This window comes from Lontra canadensis, unplaced genomic scaffold (genome assembly GCF_010015895.1).
Source record: "Lontra canadensis isolate GAN:19392208 unplaced genomic scaffold, GSC_riverotter_1.0 scaffold5, whole genome shotgun sequence".
NCBI classification, from domain to species: Eukaryota; Metazoa; Chordata; class Mammalia; order Carnivora; family Mustelidae; genus Lontra; species Lontra canadensis.
Genome location: NW_022630999.1, coordinates 3,678,210 through 3,702,325, shown reverse-complemented (window position 1 = coordinate 3,702,325; position 24,116 = coordinate 3,678,210). Strand labels below are relative to the sequence as shown.

Genomic DNA, 24,116 nt, shown 5'->3' with positions numbered 1-24,116 from the left:
TTAACCGACTGAGCCACCTAGGAAATTAACAGCATTTTCTTGACATGACTTAGATACTTTATTATCCCCATGAATCATTCATATGAAAAAAGCAATGATCAGTCTCTATTCAACTATGAATTACTTTACAGTAAATTGTTTTTAGAATAGAATAAAATTTATTTATACCTGTGAAACTTCTTAGATTTTTTTAAAAGATTTTATTTTTAAGTAATTTCTTCACCCAAAGTGGGGCCCAAACTCAGAATTCTGAGATCAAGAGCCACACACTCCACAGACTGAGCTAGCTAAGTGCCTCCTACTTAGATTTTTAACAAAAAAAAAATTTATGTGGTTTGTTGCTGACTTGTTATAAATGCTAATGACTTGGAGCTATTTACAGATTTTTTTTATATTCCTGATTTTTTTATTTTCTTAATTTTCAGAACATGAACCTTTGAATGTTCCTCAAGTGTTGGCTCCCGATGTATGTCTAAATCTCAAACTTCACAGTGAAATTTCAGAGGAACCTTCGTCACCTTCACTGTCTGATCTGGTACTAAATTTGATATTTCTATTCAGAGGTTATACATTTGCTAAATTTTATACATTTGCTAAAATTTATTATGATCATCTGCATCATTTAATTGTATAGATGAAATGAGGCTAAAATGACATCTATGTAGCTTTGTTGAAAAGATCAAAAAATTAAAATTTAAATACTATGCCCCAAAGTATTGTAAACTAAGACCATAACACATACTTCCTGCAGTTTTCCCTAAGTTAGGGAAATACATAAGCTCATATAAGCTCTTTTTGCCTTTAGAATTAATTATTTTTTTTAATTAATTTTTTTTTTTTTTTACAGGGGTGAATGGTGCAGACTGGTTGTACAGAGTAAAAAGAATATAACCCTCTTTGATTTTACGTGTTTTGTTTCAGGTTAGACACACTTACATAAATGTGATTGATATTAAAGCTGATGATCTACAGGAACTGCCTGTCAAAGAGGGGCCTTCAAAGGATACTACTATCAAACAGCCAAGTGATCACCTGGAGATCCCATCTTCTGCAGAGTTACATTATATGGCAGCTTCAGTTATAAATGCTGCTCCTTTGCACACTGTTAAGACTGAAGGTAATAATTTTTTTCTTACTTTTTAAGTAGATTAAAAACATTTAAAAAATTCTTTAATATAGCATTTTTACCCCTTCTTAAGTCTCTTAGCTCTTTTCCTGAAAACCCACTATATCTTTGGATGTTTATATTCACATTTAGGAATGTTCTTTTGTGGGGGAGGGCAGAGGAAGAGGGAGAGAGAATCTTAAGCAGACTCCATGTCCAGCGTAGAGCCTGATGTTCGGCTTGATCTCACGACCCTGAGATCCTGACCTGAGCCACAATCAGAGTTGGAGGTTTAACTGAATGTGCTACCTGGGTCCCCCTAGAAATGTTCTATTAATCTTCTAACTACCTTGTTTAGAATCAGTCTTTTCATGCTTTTCATATTCTTGATAGAGTCAGCCAGTTCCACTCTGGATTTATTTTTTAAATCTGCAAAAATGTCTCCACCCTGTCTGGATGAACGAAGCTGGAGAGCAGGCAGTACAGAGGTGAAGAACCCTGGGATCGCCTCACCTATACCATCAGGATTACAGCAGGACAAAGGTGAATACCCTCAATGTCTAACACGCCTTTTCTCTAAGTTACTGATATATAGAAATGAATTCTAAAACTTGGTAATTGCAAAAGAAACCAGGAAAAGTTTTTTCCTTTGCTAAGAAGAGTGTGGTCAGATAGGTAAATTAGGTAGCATCATGGTTCCAAAGCTGGAGCCCCTGGGTATTCTGTGAGGAGACTACAGATCTATTTGTACATAGGTCTTTTCTTAATTGAGGAGGCTAAAAATAAACATCCTTTGGGATGTCATGAGTGCTTTGGTATTAAAAGGGAATTCTCATATTTAAAAAAAGTGGGTGATTCTAGAATAGCATGTAGAAAATACACAGGTATTTAGCCAACAGTAAAATATTATAAGTAAAATACTCAGTGTTAGAATTATAAATTAGGTTGCATTATTATAAAATATTTGCAAGATTAAGAATATTTTTCCAAAACCTAAAGTTATTACATCCTATGAATGATTACTCTTCTTTTTGGAAAAGATTTTATTTATTCATTTGATATAGAGAGATATAGGGAAAGAGCTTGAGCAGGAGGAGAGGCAGAGGGAGAGGAAGAAGCAGGCTCCCCGCTGAGCCGGGAGCCCAACACGGGGCTCGATCCCAGGATCTGGAGATCATGACCTGAGCCGAAGGCAGATGGCCAAACATCTGAGCCACCCATGTGCCCTGAATAGATTAAGCTTAATAAGCCATCAGATTTCTTCCAACTGAAAGCCAATATGTCTTCTGGGTTCCACAGCTCCTGGGTGGGACACCCAGCCTTATGGTTTTCAGATGCTTGGGGTCAGAGTACAGCCCTGTCTGCTAATTGTATATCAACAGTGGGCACTCAGGAGATGTGAGGGTGTAGGGAAGGGATGGGTAGCAGGGAAACCTCACCTTAGGATGTGTTAGGGCATGTCTGTTATAGCTGTGTATACCAATAAGTGCCAGAATTTCAGATTTTGAAGCCTTGGCCCATTCTCTCTCCTGTCATGGGGCTATTTGGTGCATGGGTATTGAAGGGAGAATGTATGAAACTAACAAGTCTTTTAGGCTGGGAAAGTGTGTGGGGAAATGAAAAGAGCTTGACTTCTAGGTTCAAGTAGAACAGACCTGGTTTTTGGTCCCAACTCTATCACTTCATAGTTTGGATACTTTTTGCAAGTATATTAACTTTATCTGATCCTTACTTATATCTCTGTGGGACACAACCTCATAGAGTTGTCATGTGGGTTACATCTAGCCAAATGCCTGTGGGCTCCCTGGGCTATGCAGTCAGTTAAGTATCTGACTCTTGGTTTCGGCTCAGGTCATGATCTCAGGGTCATGGGATGGAGCCCTGCGTGGGGCTCTGCACTCAGTGCAGACTCTGCTTAAGACTCTCTTCCTCTCCTTCTGTCCCTGCTTCCCACACTCACTCTCTTGTTCTCTCCCTTTATCTAAAATAAATAAATCTTTTTTAAAAAATGCCTATCGGCTAGTTTCCCTTCATTTTCACACCAGTCAACTTTTGAAATTCTGCCAAACTGGAACCAGATCCATCTCTCTGTGACCCCTGAATATCCCTGGCCAGCATTTTAAGTGACCATAAGCTAGCTAGAGGTTAATTTCCTTCATTAGTCAGATCAAGTCTATTCAACGTTTTGGAAGATCATTCTCTGGGAAGACTGGTTACAGAAATATGTCAGTGTCCCTTATTAAAGAGAACAACTTTAAAATGCCAATTTAAAAGGATGTGTTTCATATTTTGAAAATAAATTCCATTATGGTTTTTACATAATATACCATAAAGATTCAGAATCTTGTTACATAATAGAGTTGAATGGGATTTGTATTATAGAAAAAGGTTGGGAGAAGGAGGGACAGATTTCCTAGGTATTTAAAACAAAAGCAAGACAAGTAATAAATTCCTACTTTTAGTGATACTTGCTCACCATTTTGAATGACAGTAGTTTCCTATTTTAGAAACTATCTCCAATAGGAATGCTTTCAGCTATTAATAGCAAGCAGAGCTTTGCTGGCCAGAGGGAGAATTTTTCATCAGTGGAGCTCATTATTTAACCCTTTAGGTATTTTTCCTTTTTTTTCTCCCCCTATTAGTCAGTGGGAATAGAGCAGATTCTCCAAAGAAAGGGAAGCTATTTTCATTATGTATGTAGACCATTCTGGATTTTGAACATGTCCAGCTCTTTTGCCAGATTTTCTCCTTGAAGTTTGTATACAAAATTCTCTCCTGAGAATGACTAAGGGAGATACTTCAGGCTCCCAAAAACAGGAAGGACAGATGGTAAAGTACTGTGAGAGTCAAGCTGAAAAAGGTAAGGCCAGGCGTACCTGATGGGCATGATCAGTAGAGCATGTGACTCTTGATCTTGGAGTCGTGAGTTTAAGCCCCTTGGGTGTAGAGATTACTTAAAAAAAAAAAAAGGTAAAGCCAGAGCAGGTAGTGGAAAGTGATACAGTGGCCATTGCCTGCGTCGCAGTTTGACATTATCCTGTCATGGGAAACCTCACACTAGACTGGGACTGAAAGGTAAGAAGCACTACCTACACTTGTTTAGTGATTCACATTTTTCAGAGTATTTTATTGCACAATTCAGTCTTCACAAAGCCTCTCTAAGTTAGGTAGATCAGGCATCATACTCCTCACTTGACCAACTAGTCAATAAACACTAAATCAAGGACCAGATCTTAGAGCTTAAGAAGAGCGTAATTAATATCGGGCTCTCTGCCTGGGCACTCACCTTGGGGAGGAAAGGAAGGCATAGAAGCAGAGGATTACGATACAGCATGGGAAGTGCTTTCAAGGTGGTATGAATGAGATTCTTGGGAAATGCGGCATCTACTCCATCTCTAGGGAGGATGGGACATTTATCCCCATTTATTCCACTGAGACACCTCAGTGGAATCTTAAAGGGAAGTGGGACTTAGAGAAAGGTCACACAGAGTGAGAGACTAAATTGTGCAGTGATGTGGAGGTTCCATGGAGCCTGCAGAGGCTGAGAGAATTAAAGTTTGCTTGGAGGCAGTGAAGTGGTTTTGTTTGTTTGTTTAAGACAGTGATAGATGAGCTAGAGAGGGAGACAGAGGAAAGACTGAATGGCATTGTCCTCATACTGAGGCCTTTGGACTTTTAAGATGAGGTATTAAAGAAACACTGAAGAATTTGAGGTGGGAAAGGAACAAAATCAGATTTGTGTTTTAAAAGATCCGTGTGGAAGGTGGACTAAATAGGGGTAAAATAAATTAGAGATAGAGATGCTGTTTGGGGTCCAGCTATTGTGAAAGCTTCAGCTAAGCAATGGTAATAGGAGTGGAGATTTTGGTTGGTAATCATCAATATTTGGTGTTACTTTGGATCTGAAGGAAAGAGAAGAACCTTGAATGATTCTCAGTCCTCTGGCTTAGGAACATGGTGAATGAGAGCTACTAACTGAACTGGGGAATCAGGAAGAGGGAGAAAGTTGGAGGGACAGAGCGATGAATTTCAGCTGATAGGCTTTTGGAACAACCTAAATGAGATACCCAGGACATAGGTGGATTTAAGGGCTGGCGCTCATGAAGATGCCATGTGAATTTGAGAGTCATCTATGCTTCAGTGAACCACCCAGGGAGAATACGTGAGTGAGAAGTGAGCTAAGACTGACACCCTGGAAGTGCTGATGGGTCAGAGGGTCGGGGGGCCGAAGAGTAAAACGACAAGACAACGAAGAAGGAAGAGGGAGAAGGAGACCCAGAACCCGGAAAAAGAATACATTTTATAAAAAGTGCTTGAGGGGTGCCTGGGTGGCTCAGTCATAGGGCATCTGCCTTTGGCTCAGCTCATGATCCCAGGGTCCTAGAATCAAGCTCTGCCTCAGACTCCCTGCTCAGCAGGAAGCCTGCTTCTCCCTCTCTCTCTCCCCTGGCTTGTGTTCCTTCTCTCACTGTCTCTCTGTCAAATAAATATAAAAAATCTTTAAAAAAAAAAAAGTGTTTTAAATTTGGAACAAGGATCAATTGAGTTTAAGAGTTGGGAGGGTCATTGGCTTTGATATTGGTCTTGGGAGGTTTAATGATAGCCTGAGATCCCACATAGAGTTGGTAGTAGCCCACAGTAGGCCTTGCTTTTACTATGTGACACTGGTGGTTTTCAAGTAGAGTTTTAAAATAGTCAAAAATAGGGGCATCTTGGTGGCTCAGTCAGTTAAGTGTCTGACTCTTGATTTCTGCCCAGGTCATGATCTCAGGGTCCTGAAATCAAGCCCTACACTGGGTTCTGTGCTCAGTGGGAAGTCTGCATGAGCTTCTCTCCCTCTGCCTCTCCCCTCATGCTCTCTCTCTCTCTCACTCACTCTTAAAATGAATAAGCAAATCTTTAAAATAAATAAAAAGTCAAAAATATTAAATAATGTTGCTTTTTAATGAAGTGTGTTTTTATTGCAGAGGGTAAAATTATCATTCAAACTGCCTTGTGTGTGGAGTTTTGTGGTAATAGCAACACTGTTATGTATTCTTATCTCACAACAGACAGCTCTCCGAAGTTGAGAAGCTGCAGTGTTATTTCTGAATGTATTGAAACAGATTTGGAAGGGAATGTTACTTTGACTTAAAATGCGGTCTTGAAAAAAATTAGATCATCAGCATTTACTTCTCCCTTAATTCTACTGAATTCTAATATTGATTACCTTTATTAATATTTAGATATGCTAAAGTCAGATTTTCAAGTCAAAGAACAGAACTCGAAGTCAGCTGCTACAGAGGATGACCCGCCGTGGGAGCTCCTGCAGGATGTGTCTGCAGCTCGCCACCTAGAGCGTCTCACATCTAAGCTTCAGGAAATTGATGAACAGCTGTTAGCAATAGAGAACATTGCTGAAAACATAGAGCAGGATTGCCCCAGATACAAACTGCTAGATCGACATTGTGATAAGGTAGACAGACTGTCTTTATTTTAGCTAATCGTTTGTTACTGAGTTATTAGATTTGGAATTTGATGTGATTTTAGACATTTGGTTTTTCAATATAATAGGATTTTTTTTTTTAAGCTAAGGTTTCTCAACCTCAGCATTATTGATATTTGGACCAGATAATTCTTTGTTGTGGAAGACTTGTCATGTGCACTGTAGGATTTTTTTTTTTAAGATTTTATTTATTTGACAGGGATATTTGATAGCATCCCTAATCTTTACCTGCTAGCTTTGCTGTAATAATAAAACAATGTCTTCAGGCATGGCCAAATGTTCTGTGGGGAGCAAGATAGCCCCCAGTTGACAACCACTGCCTTAAGCTTCTAAGAAGTGAACCAGTGCTTCCTACCAGGAAAAGAAATATATGAATTAGAAAACAAGAATGTGGTTTTAAATGAACCCTGCTCATAATTGAGTATCATTTTCTTCAGCAGGATTTTTTTAACTTTATAAAAATGCTGTTGTCTTTATATTTAGAATTCTCAGTTTCTTTTAAATATTTTATACAATGGGAATAGTAGTCCTTAGACGTTTTCTGTATCTTTAAAAAATACGTATAAGAATGAGATTATTTATGTGTATTGGTATATCACGGTAGTTAGACAAATAGGAAGTCTCAAACATGAATTAATTATTTTGCACAAACTGTTTTTTTAGGAAGTAAAATTTACATAAAATTAAGATTAACGAACAAACAGTAAAAATATCTTGAATGTGTTAAAGCTTTATAATGGGAAATGCAAATTGGTCTGCAGGATAAAAATTCCATCATTGACTTACCTAACAAATATTCTAGTTTGCTAGCTGGCTGATATTTTAAAAGATGTGTTTATTAGGTTTATAGTGTTTCTTTAATTCAAACATTTAGTACATATTAAAAAGTTAAGATTAAACTTAAGTGAAATCACACAGAAAAAACATGAGGTGGGACTACTTTTAAGTAATGATATTTTGATGTTTATTTGATTGTGTCCTTTTTGTTTTTTTTTTAATCCAGACTTAGATCTAGCACTTCAAAATAAGTGTTAAGTGTTAGAGTCATCTTTGGAACTCCTTATTCCAAGGAATCACTTTCAAAATGGCCTTATGTTCTTGTATATTAAGCATATCCAGAGCCAAATATGTCTTGATCCTGGCTTGCTCCAGAGTCCCAAGAATCGTTTTTTCATCAATAAACATTTATTAAGCTTCTGCTAAGTTTTGGGAATAGAATGATAAATAAGACATACATAGTCATTACTCTCAAGCAGCTTAGAATCTAACAAAAGAAGATAGATGTATACACCAGTAAAAACCTATGAACAGGGTGCAGTGAGAACACAGGTGCACAGGACAGGTTGTGGCTGGACAGTGAAGCTATAGCATCAAAGATGCCTTTATAGAGGTGACTCTGGAGTTGGTAATGAATTGATATACACCAGTTAGGTAAGGAAAGGCTGATGAAACATTGTGAGGTAGAGGTTGATGATACTGGGCTTTAGGACATTTGGCAGTAAAGGTAGGTAAGGGTGGATAAGTGATGATGGAAAGTATTGTTTGCTATGTCAAGTGATTAGGATTTTTTTCTATACTATAAATAGGCAGGAGGGAACCACTGAAGAATTTTGGGCAGTGAAATGGTGTGATCAGATGCTCTGGCAGCAGCAGCGGGGAGGGCAGATTGGAGAGGATAAGCCTGAGGACAGGGAGGTGGTTGGGTCACCGTGGTTCTAAACTGGCTGCTCTTTAGAGTTATCTTGGGAGCTTGTTAGAAATGTAGACTTGTGGGCCCAAACCCTGAGATTCTGATTTTAAGTAATTCTTTGGTGGGACCCAGGAATTTGTGTAATTAATATGTTTCATGAATGACTCTTATGCAGCTAGCTGTATACTGCATTTACTGATTGATGTTTGGGACTCACTATATACCAAGCTAAGAAGTAATGATAACCTGAACTTTAGGATTGGAGTTGGAGAAGGATGTAGCAGGACTCAGAGGGTGATTGGCTCTGAAAATGTGAAAAAGAATAGTTTTACAGTGGTATCTAAATTTTGAGCCTGGGTAAATGGTGGAGTCACTTTCCAAACTAGGGAAGAAGACCGTGTGTTTTGGGGGAAGAGAGGCACAGTGATTTTGGTCAGAAACATCTTAAATTTGAGGTGTAAGATTAGTAGCAGTTGGATATATGCTTCTGGAGCTTAGAAGCTAGAGTTGGGTTGATGGTACAGATTTTAGACTCCTTACAAGGAAGTTCAAATCATAATAGGGCACTCACCCAAGAAGTATACACTGAATGAGGAGAAAAAGAGGGTAAAGGACAGAATTCTGTGGATGCATGAACTTTTAAAGATGACTCGACAACAAAGCTTGAGAAGGAGCATTCTGAAGTAGTTAAGAGACTCAGGAGAAAGCAAAGCAAAGAAAGAGTTTCATGGAATTTCCATAGGGGAGATGTAAAGATGGTGGAGGAGTAGGGGACCCTGTTTCAACCCGTCCTCTGAACTGAGCTAGATATCTACCAGACCATTCTAAACACCCATGAAATCAGCCTGTGGTGTAAGAAGATATATCTGGAGCTCTACAAGCTGAATATCTCAAGTGGGGAACTTTGATTGGTAGCAGCGGTGAAAGGACGTTAGGACAGCCCCCCAGATTGAAACCTAGAGCTGCAGAGATGCACGTGCGAACTGGGGGTGGCTAGTGGTTTTAGAAGCACAAAAGGCAGAGACATGCCTGGACCTGGAAGCAAGGACTAGCAGAGCTGCTATGGGTGTACAACCCAGAATACTGTGTTTTTTAGCAGTACAGACAAAAATGAAGACAATGTAGCCTGGAGAACTTACTGAAGAACAGACTGTGATTTCTCTGTTCTGAGATAGAGATATGGATACGGTCACTTCTACTCTGACTTTCAGAAGAGATGTGGAAAGCTGCCAGGAAAAGCTGCCAGAGAACAAAAGCCCACCCAAACTGGTTTTCACTAAGCCCGTTTCCTCCCTACAGGAGTCAGGGCAGCTCTGCCCAAACAGGGTTGCCTGAGTAACAGCAGGACAGGCCCCTCCCCCAGAAGACAGTCTGAAAGAACAAGAGACCAACAACCCTAAGATCCCTATAAAAAAGGTGCATCCTGCTTGGGTTGCAGTCAATCATTTGGACTCTGTACATTCCCTCAACCACCCGTCAACAGAATGACTAAGAGAAGGAACCCCTAACACAGGAAAAATTCAGAGACTGTGACCTCTGCCACAGAACTAATGGATATGGGTATAAGCAAGATGTCAGAAATAGACTTCAGGATAACAGTTATGAAGACAATAGCTAGGATGGAGAAAACCATTAATGGCAACATAGATTCTTTAAGAGCAGAAATGAGAGCTGATCTGCCAGAACTTAAAAATACTATTATTGAGATCCAATCTAGATACTCTAATGCTAGGGTAAACGAGGCAGAAGAACAAATTAGTGATCTAGAAGGCAAACTAATAGAAAAGAAGGAACAGAAGGAGGCCTGGAACAAAGAGCTTAAAATCCATGAAATAAATGATGCCATGAAATGTTCCAGGGTCAGGATTATTGGGATCCTTGAGGGGGTGTAGAGCGAGAGGACCAGAAAATACATTTGAGCAAATCATAGCCAGGAACTTCCCTAATCTGGGGAAGGAAAGAAGCATTCATGTCCTAGAGGCAGAGAAGTCCTCTCCCAAGATCAATGAGAACAGACCATCTCCACGGCATGTAATAGTAAAACTCGCAAGTCTTAGAACCAAGGAAGCCATCTTAAGGGCAGTTAGGGGCAAGAGATTCTTTACGTACTGAAGGAGGAACATCGGAATAGTGTCAGACCTGTCCATAGACACCTGGCAAGCCAGAAAGAGCTGGCAAACATATTCAGGGTACTAAATGAGAAGAACATGCAGCCATGAATTCTTTATCCAGCAAGGCTGTCACTCTGAATGAATGGAGAGATAGAGAGCTTCCAGGACTGGCAGACACTAAAAGAATATGGGACCACTAAGTCCTGCAGGAAATATTAAGAGGGGTTTTATAAAAGGGGAAAGACCCCGAGAGTGATACTGAACAGAAACTTACAGAGACAATCTATAGAAACAGGGACTTGACAGGCAAGATGATGACAATAAAATCATATCTTTCAATAATCACTCTCAATGTGAATGGCCTAAATGCTCCCATAAAATGGCACAGGGTTGCAGAGTGGATTAAAAGACAGACCCATCCATATGTTGTCTACAAGAGACTCTTTTTAAACCTAAAGATACATCCAGACTGAAAATGAAAGGACAGAGAGCCATCTTTCATGCCAATGGACCTCAAAAGAAAGCTGAGGTAGCAATTCTCATAGCAGACAAATTAGATTTTAAGCTAAAGACTGTAGTTAGAAATACAGAAGGGCACCAAATCATTCTTAAAGGGTCTATCCAACAAGAAGATCTAACAATTGTAAATATCTATGCCCCCAACATGGGAGCAGTCAACTATATAAGCCAAATGTTAATCAAAATAAAGGGGACATATTGATAATAATATATTAATAATGGGAAACCTCAACACTCCACTCTCAGCAATAAATCATCTAAGCAGAAAATCAGCAAAGGAACAAGAGCTTTGACACTCTGGACCAGGTGGATCTCATAAATATATTCAGAACATTACACCCTAAAACAACAGAATACTCATTCTTCTCAAGTGTGCATATAATTTTCTCCAGAAGAGAGCACATACTAGATCACAGATCAGGTCTCAACTGATACCAAAAGACTGAGATTATTCCCTGCATATTCTCAGACCACAGTGCTTTGAAACTGGAACTCAATCACAAGAAAAAGTTTGGAAGAAATTCATACATTGGGAAGCTGAAGACCATCCTGCTCAAGAATGTTTGAGTCACCCAGGAAATCAGAGAAGAACTAAACAATTCATGGAAACCAATGAGAATGAAAACGCGTCGGTCCAAAACCTATGGGATTCGGCAAAGGATTTCCCCCTAAGGGGGAAATACATAGCTGTCCAAGCCTCACTCAAAAGAGTAGAAAAATCCTGAATACACAAACTATCTTTACACCTTGAAAGACCTGGAGAATCAACAACAAATTAAGTCTAACCCATACAAGAGAAGGGAAATAATCAAGAATAGAGCAGAGATCAATGAATTAGAAACCAGAAATACAGTAGAACCAACACATCAACGAAACTAGAAGCTGGTTCTTTGAAAGTATTAATAAGGTCATTAAACAACTGGCCAGACTCATCCAAAAGAAAAGAGAAAGGACCCAAATTAATAAAATTATGAATGAATGGGGGAGAGATAATGACTAACACCAAGGAAATAGAAACAATTATCAGAAATTATTTTCAACAGCTATATACCAATGAATTAAGCAACCTGGAAGAAATGGATGCATTCCTGGAAATAAAAGATTTCCATTCCTGGAAAACAAGATCAATAACTGGTAACGAGATTGAAGCAGTGATCAAAAACCTCCCAAAAAACAAGAGTCCAGGACCTGATGGATTCCCTGGGGAATTCTCCCAAACATTCAAAAAAGAAAAAATACCTATTCTCCTGAAGCAATTTCAAAAAATAGAAACAGAAGGAAAACTTCCAGACTTTCTTTGAGGCCAGCATTACCTTGATCCCAAAACCAGGCAAAGACCTCATCAAAAAGGAGAATTTCAGACCAATATCCCTAATGAATATGGATGCCAAAATTCTCAACAAGATCCTAGCTAACAGGATCCAACACTACATTAAAAGGATTGTCCACCACGACCAGGTGGGTTTATCCCTGGGATGCGAGGGTGGTTTAACATTTGCAAATCAATCAATGTGATAGAACACATTAATAAGAGGATAGAGAAGAATGATATGGTCCTCTAAATTGATGCAGAAAAAGCATTTGACAAAATACAGCATCCTTTCTGATTAAAACTCTTCAGAGTATAAGGATGGGGGAACATTCCTCATTTCGTAAAATCCATTTATGAAAAACCCACAGCGAATATCATTCTCAGTGGGGAAAAGCTGAGAGCCTTTCCCTTAAGATCAGGAACATGACAAGGATGCCCACTCTCACCACTGTTGTTCAACATAGTACTGGAAGTCCTAGCAACAGCAATAAGACAACAAAAAGAAATCAAAGGTATTCAAATTGGCAAAGAAGACGTCAAACTTTCTCTCTTCGCAGACGACATGACACTTTATGTGGAAAACCCAAAAGACTCCACCCCCAAATTATTGGAACAGCAATTCAGTACTGTGGCAGGACACAAAATCAATGCACAGAAATCAGTTGCCTTCTTATCCATTAATAATGTAAGTGTAGAAAGAGAAATTAGAGAATCAGTTCCATTTACAATAGCACCCAAAACCATAAGATACCTTGGAATAAACCTAAGCAAAGAGGTAAAGGATCTATACTTTAGGAACTAGTATACTCTAGGAACTAGTAAAAGAAATTGAAGAATATGTGAAATGATGGAAAAACTTTTCATGCTCATGGATCAGAAGAATAAACATTATATACTGTCTATGCTGCCCAGAGCAATCTGTACTTTCAGCGCCATCCCAATCAAAACACCAACAGCATTTTTCAAAGTGCTGGAACAAATAATTCTAAAATTTGTATGGAACCAGAAAAGACCCCAAATAGTGAAGGAAATGTTGAAATAGAAAAACAAAGCGAGGAGCATCACGTTGCCTGATTTCAAGCTCTATTACAAAGCTGTGATTACCAAGACATCATGGTAGTGGCACAAAAATAGGCACATAGACTAGTGTAACAGAGTAGAGAGCCCAGATATGGACGTGCAACTCTATGGTCAAGTAATCTTTGACAAAGCAGGAAAAAATATCCAATGGAAAAAAGTATCTTTAATAAATGGCACTGGGAAAATTGGACAGCTATATGCAGAAGAATGAAACTCAACCATTCTCTCACACCATACACAAAGATAAACTCAAAATGGGTGAAAGACCTCAATATGAGACAGGAATCCATCAGAATCCTGGAGGAGAACACAGGCAGTAACCTCTTCGACGTCAGCCGCAGCAACTTCTTTCAAGACATGTCCTGAAAGGCAAGGGAAACAAAAGTGAAAATGAACTTTTGGGACTTCATCAAGATCAAAAGCTTCTGTACAGCAAAGGAAACAGTCAACAAAACAAAGAGGCAACCCACAGAATGGAAGAAGATATTTGCAAATGACACTACAGACAAAGGGCTGATGTCCAAGATCTAAATAGAACACCTCAAAAACTCAATACCCAAAAAAGAATTAAGTCAAAAAATGGGCAAAAGACATGAACAGACACTTCCTCAAAGAAGACATGCATATGGCTAACAGACACATGAAAAAACATTCATCGTCATTAGCCATCGTGGAAATTCATATTGAAACCATTAAGATACAACCTTACACAAGTTAGAATGCCAAAAATCGACAAGAAACAGCAAATATTGGAGAGGCTCTGGAGAAAGGGGAACTCTCTTAAACTGTTGGTGGGAATGCATGTTGGTACAGCCATTTTGGAAAACATTGTGCAGCTTCCTCATAAAATTAAAAATAGAGCTACCCTATGACCCAGCAATTGCACTACTGAGTATTTACCCCAACGATACAGATGTAGTGAAAAGAAGGACCATATGCACCCCAGTGTTTATAGCAGCAATGTCCATAATAGTCAGACTGTGGGAAGAGCTGAGATGCCCTTCAACAGATGAATGGATAAAGAAGATGTGGTCCATATATACAATGGAATATTACTCAGTCATCAGAAAGGATGAATACCCAACTTTTGCATCAACATGGATGGGACTGGAGGAGAAAAGTCTAGGTGCAATAAGTCAAGCAGAGAATGTCAGTTATCATATGGTTTCACCTCTTTGTGGAATATAAAGAATAGCATGGAGGACATTAGGAGAAGGAAGGGAAAAATGAAGGGGGGATAATCAGAGGAGGAGATGAACCATGAGAGACTATGGGCTCTGGGAAACAAACTTAGGGTTTTAGAGGGTGGGAGGTTAGGGGGATGAGTGAGCCTGGTGATGGATATTGAGGAGGGCATGTATTGCATGGAGCACTGGGTGTAAATCCTGGAACACTACATCAAAAAATAATGATGTACTATATGGTGACTAACATAACGTAATTTTTTTAAAAAAGGAATTTCCACACATCTGTATCCATTAGATAAAAGGACAGCTGTGCATGTTGTGATCTTTTTCAAAAATATATGTGCCAGCCCTGCTGAATCTGGGGCGATAGGCTGGGGTCAGAGGAGGAGCCAGTGGCTTGGCAGCGGGGAATGTGTAGATCACACACATACATTTTGAAAAAGTTCCTAAAAGTTCTGTTACAGCTCCCCTCTCACCCAAGCCTTTTAATACTGGAGGATAGGGACCTTGCCTTTTGCTTGGTAACATGGCAGGCATTCAATACATGCTTATTTAATGGTTATCTTTGCTCTCTTGGTTTTAGATTCTGAGAGTAATAAGATCCCATTTATATAATAAAGACTTATCACCTGAACAGTTACTAATAATAGTATGCAAGCCTAGGAGACAATTTCAAAGGAAGAGTTCTCAAAGGAAGGTTGATCAAACTCTCTAAGTATTTAGTCCGCTAAGGTGACTACTTTGAAGGAACTAACACTGATTTCAATGAAAGATTTTGGGATATTGTTTTACAATGTTCTCATCCTATTATAATGCACACATAAATACAAAGATTTTGGCTTATTTATTTTAATTAAGAGAACAAACTTTAAGCCTGGAAGAAACAGAGGAATAATTGTGGACAAACGCTGACTAGGGGCTTTGAAGACCTCAGTTCAAATCCATGTTCTGCCGCTAAGAAAGTCACTGAATTTCTCTGTGTCCTGTTCTCTCATTTATAAAATGAAAGGTTTTGTCTAAATGGTAGCTAATGTTCCTTCCCAATCTAAACTTATATGATGTTGTTTTCCTTAGGATGCCTAAAAAGATTAAATCATTTAGATTACAAATAAGTTAAAATTTCCTTCTCTTCATCCATCCCCGCATTTAGCTCTTACTGGATTTAGTCACATTTCTTTAATTGTCACCCAAATATTTAAAAGGTACATTACCCTAATATTAAAAGGTTATTTAACAATATTGTGAAATTATCAAACTATAAAATTTTTAAGTTAGTTTGTTGTGTGTGTTTTTCTGTAGGTCGAACCTGAAGATCACATTGAATTGTCTTCTAGTCCTGAATCTGAAAAAACATTGTCTTCAAAAGCCATTGGCATTTCTGAAGGTGTGTGTGTTACAGGCGGGGGTGGGATGGTGGGGGAGTGGAGTGGGGAGTGTTGGTAGAGGGGACTGAAGCCTTGCTTTGAAAGAATAAGCATTGGCCTTTGAGAGCTACAGAACTAGGAATAGTTTTCATTCGTGAGCTGAAGCCCATATTCCCTTGTTAGATTGGGATTATTCTTGTAATAATGTGATTGTCTCCCACCCAGGCCATTCCCCCACCCCCACCCCACCCCAGAAGCCAATGCCCAGCCTCCAAGAGTGGGTCACTGCCCACCACACGCTTGCTGAGGGCTGCACAGAGCTTGGTGCTGAGGTTGCTGTTTGCCCCTGGTCAACTGCGGAACTGGAATTTGAGGCTCTGGTTAAATAGCCAGGCAGTGGTGAAATAGAATATGTTTGTATTTCTTACTGAAAGAATGAAATTAGGGTAGTTACTTAAAAAAATTTCTACTGTGCCTATAGTTGTTTATCTCTACATTCTCTTTAATTCAGTCTTGTCAGCAACTTAATGCAGTTTTCTATTTTTTTTTTTTAAAACAGACTTTGGTTTGATTCTGTCATTTAATTTTCTTTTTCATAAATTTCTACCCCTTAGCTCTATTATTTCTTCAGTTTTTGAGGGCTTAAACTGTTGACTTTTTCCTAACTTCATTCTTTTTTCCTAATATATGTATTTGAAGCTAAACATGTTCCTGCAGGGACACAGACAAGAGTGTTGATATGCACCATGTTTTGGTGTTGTTTTGATCTAGTTTGTAATTTGTATTAAGATGTTTTCTTTCGCTCATGAAAGGGATTTTTAACTTCTCAATATTATGCTGTTTCGACTATATGTTTCAACTATATTTTAACTTACTCTCATTTTCGTTGCATTTTGATTAGATGAGTGTATGATAATAGCAACTCTTAGATGTTTGTAAAATTTCCTTTGTGGGGGTGCCTGGGTGACTCAGTCATGAAGCATCTGCCTTTGGCTCAGGACATGATCCCAGGGTCTTGGAATCGAGCCCCACATCGGGCTCCCTGCTCAACAGGAAGCCTGCTTCTCCCTCTCCCACTCTCCCTGCTTGTGTTCTCTCTCTCACTGTGTTTGTCTCTGCCAAAGAAATAAAATCTTAAAAACAAAAATTTCCTTTGTGGCCTGGGATGTATAGTTTTTGTAAATGTTTACTTGAAAAGAATATGAATTTTATGTAGCTTTGTATAGTCTGTATGTGGGTGTGTGTGCATGCATATGCATGTGTGTCTGTATGTTCAGTCAAGCTTTAGATTGTCTCTGTATACATATATATGTTTAATCAAGCTTTTTAAATTGTCCACATTTTCTATGTTTCTGGTATTTTAGTCTCTTTTTCCCCTTGCAGTTTATTTGTTGAAGAAACGTAGATGTTTGTTGTGAAAATGCTTTTCAGAGTCTAGATTTTGCTAATTGAATCTTTATGGGGTCATTTAACATATTTTACTCTCTCTTGTATTTTCTGTGAGATACTCCTTTATTTTCAAGCTGAGTGATTATGTTGTAATTGTGTTAAGCATGTTAACTAGATTTCATTTTTAAAAATAATTTGTGTGTCTTCATCATTAAATGTAAGTATGGATATTATGATTACTGATATATTTGTGCTTATTTCTATAATCTTATTTTGTGCTTCCTATTTACTGTGTATTTTTTTCTTTACTTTTTGAGCTTTTCTTTCCTTCTGTTGGATTGAGTTTTCTGTATTCTCTCTTTTCCTCTCTTTTGGTTCAGAAATTACACATTCTATTTTTAATCTCTTAGTGATTATTTTTGAATGTTGAACATTCATAATTGAATTAAAATTTAAGACAAATATATTTACCTCCTAAATAATATAAGGACTTTAGAGCTTTTTTTTTTTTTTTAAGGAATTTGTTTATTTGACAGAGAGCGAGAAAGGGAATACAAGCAGGGGGAGTGGGAGAGAGAGAAGCAGTCTTCCCGCCGAGCAGGGATCCCGATGTGGGGCTTGATCCCAGGACCCTGAGACCCCAAAGGCAGATGCTTAACGACTGACCCACCCATGCACCCTGACTTTAGAGCCTTATTTTTTTTTAAGATTTTATTTATTTATTTGGCAGAAACAGAGATCACAGGTAGGCAGAGAGGCAGGCAGAGAGGAGGAAGCAGGCTTCCCGCCAAGCAGAGAGCCTGATGCGGGGCTCGATCCCAGGACCCCGAGATCATGATCTGAGCCGAAGACAGAGGCTTTAACCCACTGAGCCACCCAGGCGCCCCTGACTTTAGAGCTTTTAACACTGATTTGTTCCCCCTTATCTTCCCTGATATTGTTTTCTAGTATTTTAGATCTTTGTTTTTAACCCTCACATTTTGTCTCCCATGTCTTCCAGTTTCTTTGCCTTCAGTTGGTTCTTTTTAAAAAATTTGTAACTCAAATAAGGTAAATATGTGAACCATAAATGTATAAAACCAAAACACAAGTTTTATGAAATAATACTTACTCTTATTGCGTGAGATGATCTCTGACAAAATATTCTATTCTCTGATTTTATTGCTCACAATTGCTTTTTGTATTTGCTTTCTTGAGAATTGCTTCCTTCTTCCTTCTTTCAGTAGTTCTTCCATCTAGAACATGTGAGTGGTAAATTCTCCTAGTCTTTGAAAATATCTTTAATTTTATTACAATTTGTGAGTGATGGCTTACAGATGAGCACAGAATTCTAAGTTGATGCTCATTTTTCCTCAGCATTTTAAGGATAATATTCCATTATTTACGGACATCTCTAATTGCCATGTTTATTCTACCTATGTGCTGTCTGTCCAGTTACTGTTTTTATCTCTGATTGCTTTTAAAGTTCTCTTACTTTATATTTTTGATACAAGTATGTCTCAGTGTAAACATTTTTATTTTTATGTATTTATTTTTTAAGAGCTTTTTTTTTTTTTTTCTTTTCCAGTGAGGGGAGGGGCAGAGGAAAAGGGAGAGAATCCTGGTGCTGGTCTTGATTTAACAATCCTGAAGTCATGAACTGAGCCAAAATTAGGAGTCAGACACTCAACTGGTTGAGTCACCCAGGGGTCCTCAGTGTATATACTTTTAAAATTTATTCTAAATGAGAGTCGGAATGATTATTTAATTTGCAGGTTTAATGTTGGTTATTTTTCATCCATTTTCTTTTGGAGTATTGCTTCCTCCTCTTTCTTTCTGTTCTGTTTTCTAAAACACCTATTAGAACTATGTTGGACCTTCTCACTTTATTCCCTTTCTCTTAACTATTAATTACCACCTTTTTATCTCTCAGTGATGTACTTAGGGTGATGTCCTCAGATCTCGACAACATAATTTTCTCTCCTATATCTGTGTTATAGGATTTAATTTTTTAAAATATACTCTCAATATCTAGAAGTTTTATTTCTTTTTCAAATTTGTTTGCTGGATGTACTGTCCTTTTTTTTTTTTTTAAAGATTTTATTTATTTGACAGAGAGAGAGAGATCACAAGTAGAGAGGCAGGCAGAAAGAGAGGGAGAAGCAGGCTTCCCACTGAGCAGAGAGCCGGATGCATGGCTCAGTCCCAGGCCCTGAGTTCATGACATGAGCCGAAGGCAGAGGCTTAACCCACTGAGCCACCCAGGCTCCCCTGTCCTGTTCTTTTATTATGGTTTCTCTGTCTTCTTTTATCTGCTTAATGATTTTAGTAATATTTTATGCCCTTTCAGATTGTTTTACTTTATGCGTGTATATTCTCAATTATCAGATCTGCATACAGCTCTCTTTTATGGTGGTTTCTTTGTGCAATTTGTTTTTTTGTTGTTGTTGTTTTTTGTTTTTTTAATCATGAACTTATCTTTAGGGGAGTTGTGCTTGGTTGTATATACTCGCCTTTGATATGGTTTTATATTTGCTTCTTGAGATCCACTGAAGTAGAAAAATTTGGGGGGCAAATTTTTATATACATTTTTGGCTTGTAGTTGCTATTAGTACATAGATAGTATAAATTCAGATCCCATTCCTGATTGTGGCACAACAGAGGTTTTGATTTCTCAACTGACTTATTTTTCTCCCATCTGTTATTCAGGCAGATAGAAAACTTCTTTGCTGGTTCTCCAATTTTCTTATTCTCGTTTTATGGACAGAGCTATCCTTCAGTGCTCTAGGCCATATGAAGTTAGCTCAGTTCTCTCCACTGCAGATGACAGAAAACTTATCTCCTTTTTGTATGGACTATCCCAGCATCATTGCCCCTATATTGCCCAGCTTTGATTCCTTTTTCTTTTCTGGGACTGGGGGATTTCTTTATTTACAAGGCTTGGTTGCATATTAATCTATTTTTTTAATTTAACATTTCTTCTGTGTTTTTATAACAGAGCATGAGACTGTCTAACTCATCCACCATGTTTTCTGAAATTGATAGTAAATTTAATAGTTTTACCATGAGGGAGATTAAATTTTAAATCTATTAAATTATATTCCATTATAGAATAGAAAGTTTTCAAAATAATATATTGTAAACTTCTGATACATCCTTTGCCATGTGAAAGTGTTAACTGTTGTATCTTTTTTTCCCATTTGCTTTTCTTCCTCAACCATTTTACTTTGGATTAGTACATTTCCTGACTCATATGAATAAGGATGCTCAATGTGACAAAGAGGAGACTTCAGAAGCTGAATTTTCAGTGACAGAAACTCATTCTAGTCAGAAAACTTGTGTGTTTCCTTCTGCTGACTCAGCTCTCAGCCTTTTCAGTGACCAGAATACAAGTTCTCCTGGTACTGTTCATTTTTTTCATTTATGCTCTTGTTTTCCCGTATACTGTTACTGAAGAGTATTTTATTGGGAACACAGTTGTGAAAGATTTGTGAAGCCATTTTGCAATATTTATAAATTTCAAGGGAGGAAAGTTAAAAACTGTGCCATTTGCTTGAAGAACTATGTTGTCTTATCATCTTCCTAAGATCTATTGCAAGCCTGTATCGTTATCTCTAATAAGATGTATGATTAGATATCTCCAAGTTATTTATTAATGTTAAATATAGAGAAACTGGATTTACTATTCTATCTAATTTTTATAAAATTTGAGAAATTCAGACTCAGCCAATATTGAGAACCTGGAGTTTTAATTATGAAAACCAAATAACGGCTGTAGTTTCTGGAGTCTGCCACGTTCCAGATAAGGCTGCTTTATGTGCATTGACCCTGATGTGAGCCTAGCCTGCGAAGGGGATGCCATTAATATCTCAGTTGTACAGTTGAGAATTTTGAGACTTAGACAAGTTTAGTGCCACTTTTCATTCTATTTCATTTGGAGTTGGCAATTAAAAGGGCACTTTTTAGTCCTAACAAACATATTTTGTCATATGAATAATAGGTAATACTAAATACAATACATGGGCTACTGACAGTGGCTTTGAAATATTTTTTCTCTCTCAGCTATTGATGGTCAAATGTGATGAATTTTTAAGTGTTTATAGTATGTTTTATTGTCATTATTAAAGTAGCATACGCAGTCAGAACCCTCTACAACCTCTTTAACCTCATCCATCAGCTCTCCGCCATAAGAGTCAAGCAAAAGCTACAGATGACTGAGAACCTACAGGAATCAAACAGGTTCTCAGCTAGGTGCTTTAGGTATTGCACTCAGTCTCCACAACTCTGTGAAGTGGAAATGATCAGCCCCATAGGGTGACAACCAAAATACAGTTGGAATCTAGGAAGAACTTAGAGAAAAAAATTACAAGACTTAAAGCGAGCTTAACAGTTTTTCTTTTAATAACCACTATGCCGGGGCACCTGGGTGGCTCAGTGGATTAAGCCTCTGCCTTTGGCTCAGATCATGATCTCAGGGTCCTGGGATCGAGCCCCACATCGGGCTCTCTGCTCAGCAGGGAACCTGCTTCCCCCCCTTTCTCTGCCTGCCTCTCTGCCTACTTGTGATCTCTCTCTCTGTCAAATAAATGAATAAAATCTTAAAAAAAAAAAAAACCACTATGCCATTTTTAAAAAAGCATTTTTTTACTGCTTATGCTACTTTAATAATCTTTAAAAAACTGTTAAATTGAATTAATTGCTATTAAAACCTCACAAATGCCCCAACCCTGAAAACAAAGATATGTAAAATCCTTGATTTGAGGATTAATAAATTAAACAAAATAACATGTGCTTAGGAAAGCAAAATTGGTATTAAAAACATGTGGATATATAAGTCTTGGGTCAGGGTGGATTCATCTAATGAGATCTTAACAAGGAAATGTTTTTGAGAAGAGGTGTTTTGACAATCCATGTCAGAGAAATTACTGCCTGTTCTCTCTTCTAGAATTTTTATGGTTTCAGGTCTCACATTTGGGTCCTTAATCCATTTTGAATAGTAACTTAATTCTCCTTGAGGATTAAATGTATCAAAAATTGAGTAGATTAGGTGTTTTGCTTTAAAGACATGTAGTTAATATTGGACAAGGTTTAAAAATTATTCTTTTGGGTCCTGTTCTTCCAAGTGATGGCTTCTTCGAATGAAATTAGATATTTTCCTAAATGTATTACTTTTAGATCATCAGAACATTTTTTGTTTTGTTGTTGTTTCAATAAATTGCACTTCAGTATTTATGTTTATTTATTTTTTAAAATTCTATTTTATTTATTTGGCAGAGAGACAGCGAGAGAGGAAACACAAGTATATGGGGAGTGGGAGCGGGAGAAGCAGACCCCAGGACCCTGGGATCCTTGGGACCCTTAAGCATCCCAGGCAGATGCTTAAGGACTGAGCCACCCAGGCGCCCCACACTTTAGTATTTTAAACTGTGTACTAAGCGAAGAAGGACTGTACTTCCTAAAGTATTCAGAGTATTCTGGATAGAAAAGTAATCATCTGAAAATGCAGAGTATACACTATCAAATAGCACATTTAAGAGGAGGATAAATAAATTACACATATATATCTTTAAACCTATTTGGAGGTTTAAAATATTTTAATTTCTGGTTATATAATTTCTAAAGAGGTTAATAGATGACAGTAGAAAAAAATTATTGACCCCAAATTTTTATTAATAATGTTTCTTTTCTTTTGAGGTGTGAATAACAGTGATGAGTTATTTGAGAGGTAAGTATCTTCAGAATAATTCACAGGTTTACTTAAGATTGGGTATAAACTGTGTGTTTCGGAAATTCTGTTATTCATGTGTATGTGAGCTTCTACATTACATATTTTTTCATGGACTGAAAGGAATATAATTCTCATTGGGAATGGGGTGTTTTAAGAAGCTGAGGATTGCTTTATTATATCCTTTATTGCTTTGTTTTAGCACAGGTAATTAGAACGCAATAGACTGCGTTTGCTGCATCCTTTACTGCGTGTGTATTCAGCAAGCAGGACAGATAGAGGTTATCTCCTGAGCCATAAGTGCACTTTTTTAAGAGCACAAGAGAAGTCATCAATGACTGATGATTAGACTTTTGCTGAGGATTCCTGGAAAGTAGAAGGAACATTAGATCTGTGTTTATTATTTTTGTGTTCATTTATGCTCTTAGAGGACATAGCTTTACATGTTCATTTTTTAAACTTTACATGTTCATTTTTGATTAATGTAATTAAACTGTAGATACTAACTAATATTTCTCAAATTGGATTTGAAAATGAAGCGTTTCAGTAGATCCACTCCAGCTGACTGGGTTAACTGATATTGGAGACATCATTGAGGACCTTATAACAAAAGACGGAGTTTCCAGGGAGGAGCTCGGTTTAACAGAACAACAAGCTAAGAGTATCTGCAGGTAATCTTTGAATAAATCATTTTTAACTCATTTAAAATGCTTATGGTTCAGGAATATTAAAAATTGACCATATTTTAATGTGATTTTTATGAAACAAACACAAAACTTCGTTTTTTTCTTCATAAATACTTTTTGTGATGTTTATGTGTCATTGCTCCCTTTCCCCAACCTTAGTCAGACTGGTGTATTTAATACAGCAGCACATCTATATCCTGGGAGTTTTCCCAAGGTCTCATCACTTTATTTTTATTTTTGTTGTCATTATTATATATACATATATATATCTTTTCATGTGTCCGTTGTCTGTTTGGATGCCTTCTTTGGAGAAATGTCTGTTCATGTCTTCTGCCAACCTTTAAATTGGATTATTTGGGTTTTTTTTTGGTGTCGAGTTGTGTAAATTCTTTATGTATTTTGGATATTAACCCTTTATCAGACATGCCATTTGCAAATATGTTCTCCCATTTGGTAGGTCATCTTTTAGATTTGTTGATTGTTC

The 24,116-nt window shown here is 37.7% G+C and overlaps 1 protein-coding gene across 1 annotated transcript in view; it reads left to right on the top strand.

Moving 5' to 3' along the window:
* CPLANE1 (ciliogenesis and planar polarity effector 1) overlaps positions 1–24,116 on the top strand; it is a 141,918-nt gene that overhangs the window by 99,408 nt on the left and 18,394 nt on the right. Inside the window, exons 39-47 of the mRNA XM_032851348.1 lie at positions 426–535; positions 922–1,117; positions 1,499–1,648; positions 6,331–6,560; positions 15,789–15,873; positions 18,466–18,486; positions 20,458–20,622; positions 22,916–22,946; positions 23,486–23,617. Coding sequence (XP_032707239.1) covers positions 426–535; positions 922–1,117; positions 1,499–1,648; positions 6,331–6,560; positions 15,789–15,873; positions 18,466–18,486; positions 20,458–20,622; positions 22,916–22,946; positions 23,486–23,617 — 1,120 coding nt within the window. The remainder of the gene's footprint in view (positions 1–425; positions 536–921; positions 1,118–1,498; positions 1,649–6,330; positions 6,561–15,788; positions 15,874–18,465; positions 18,487–20,457; positions 20,623–22,915; positions 22,947–23,485; positions 23,618–24,116) is intronic.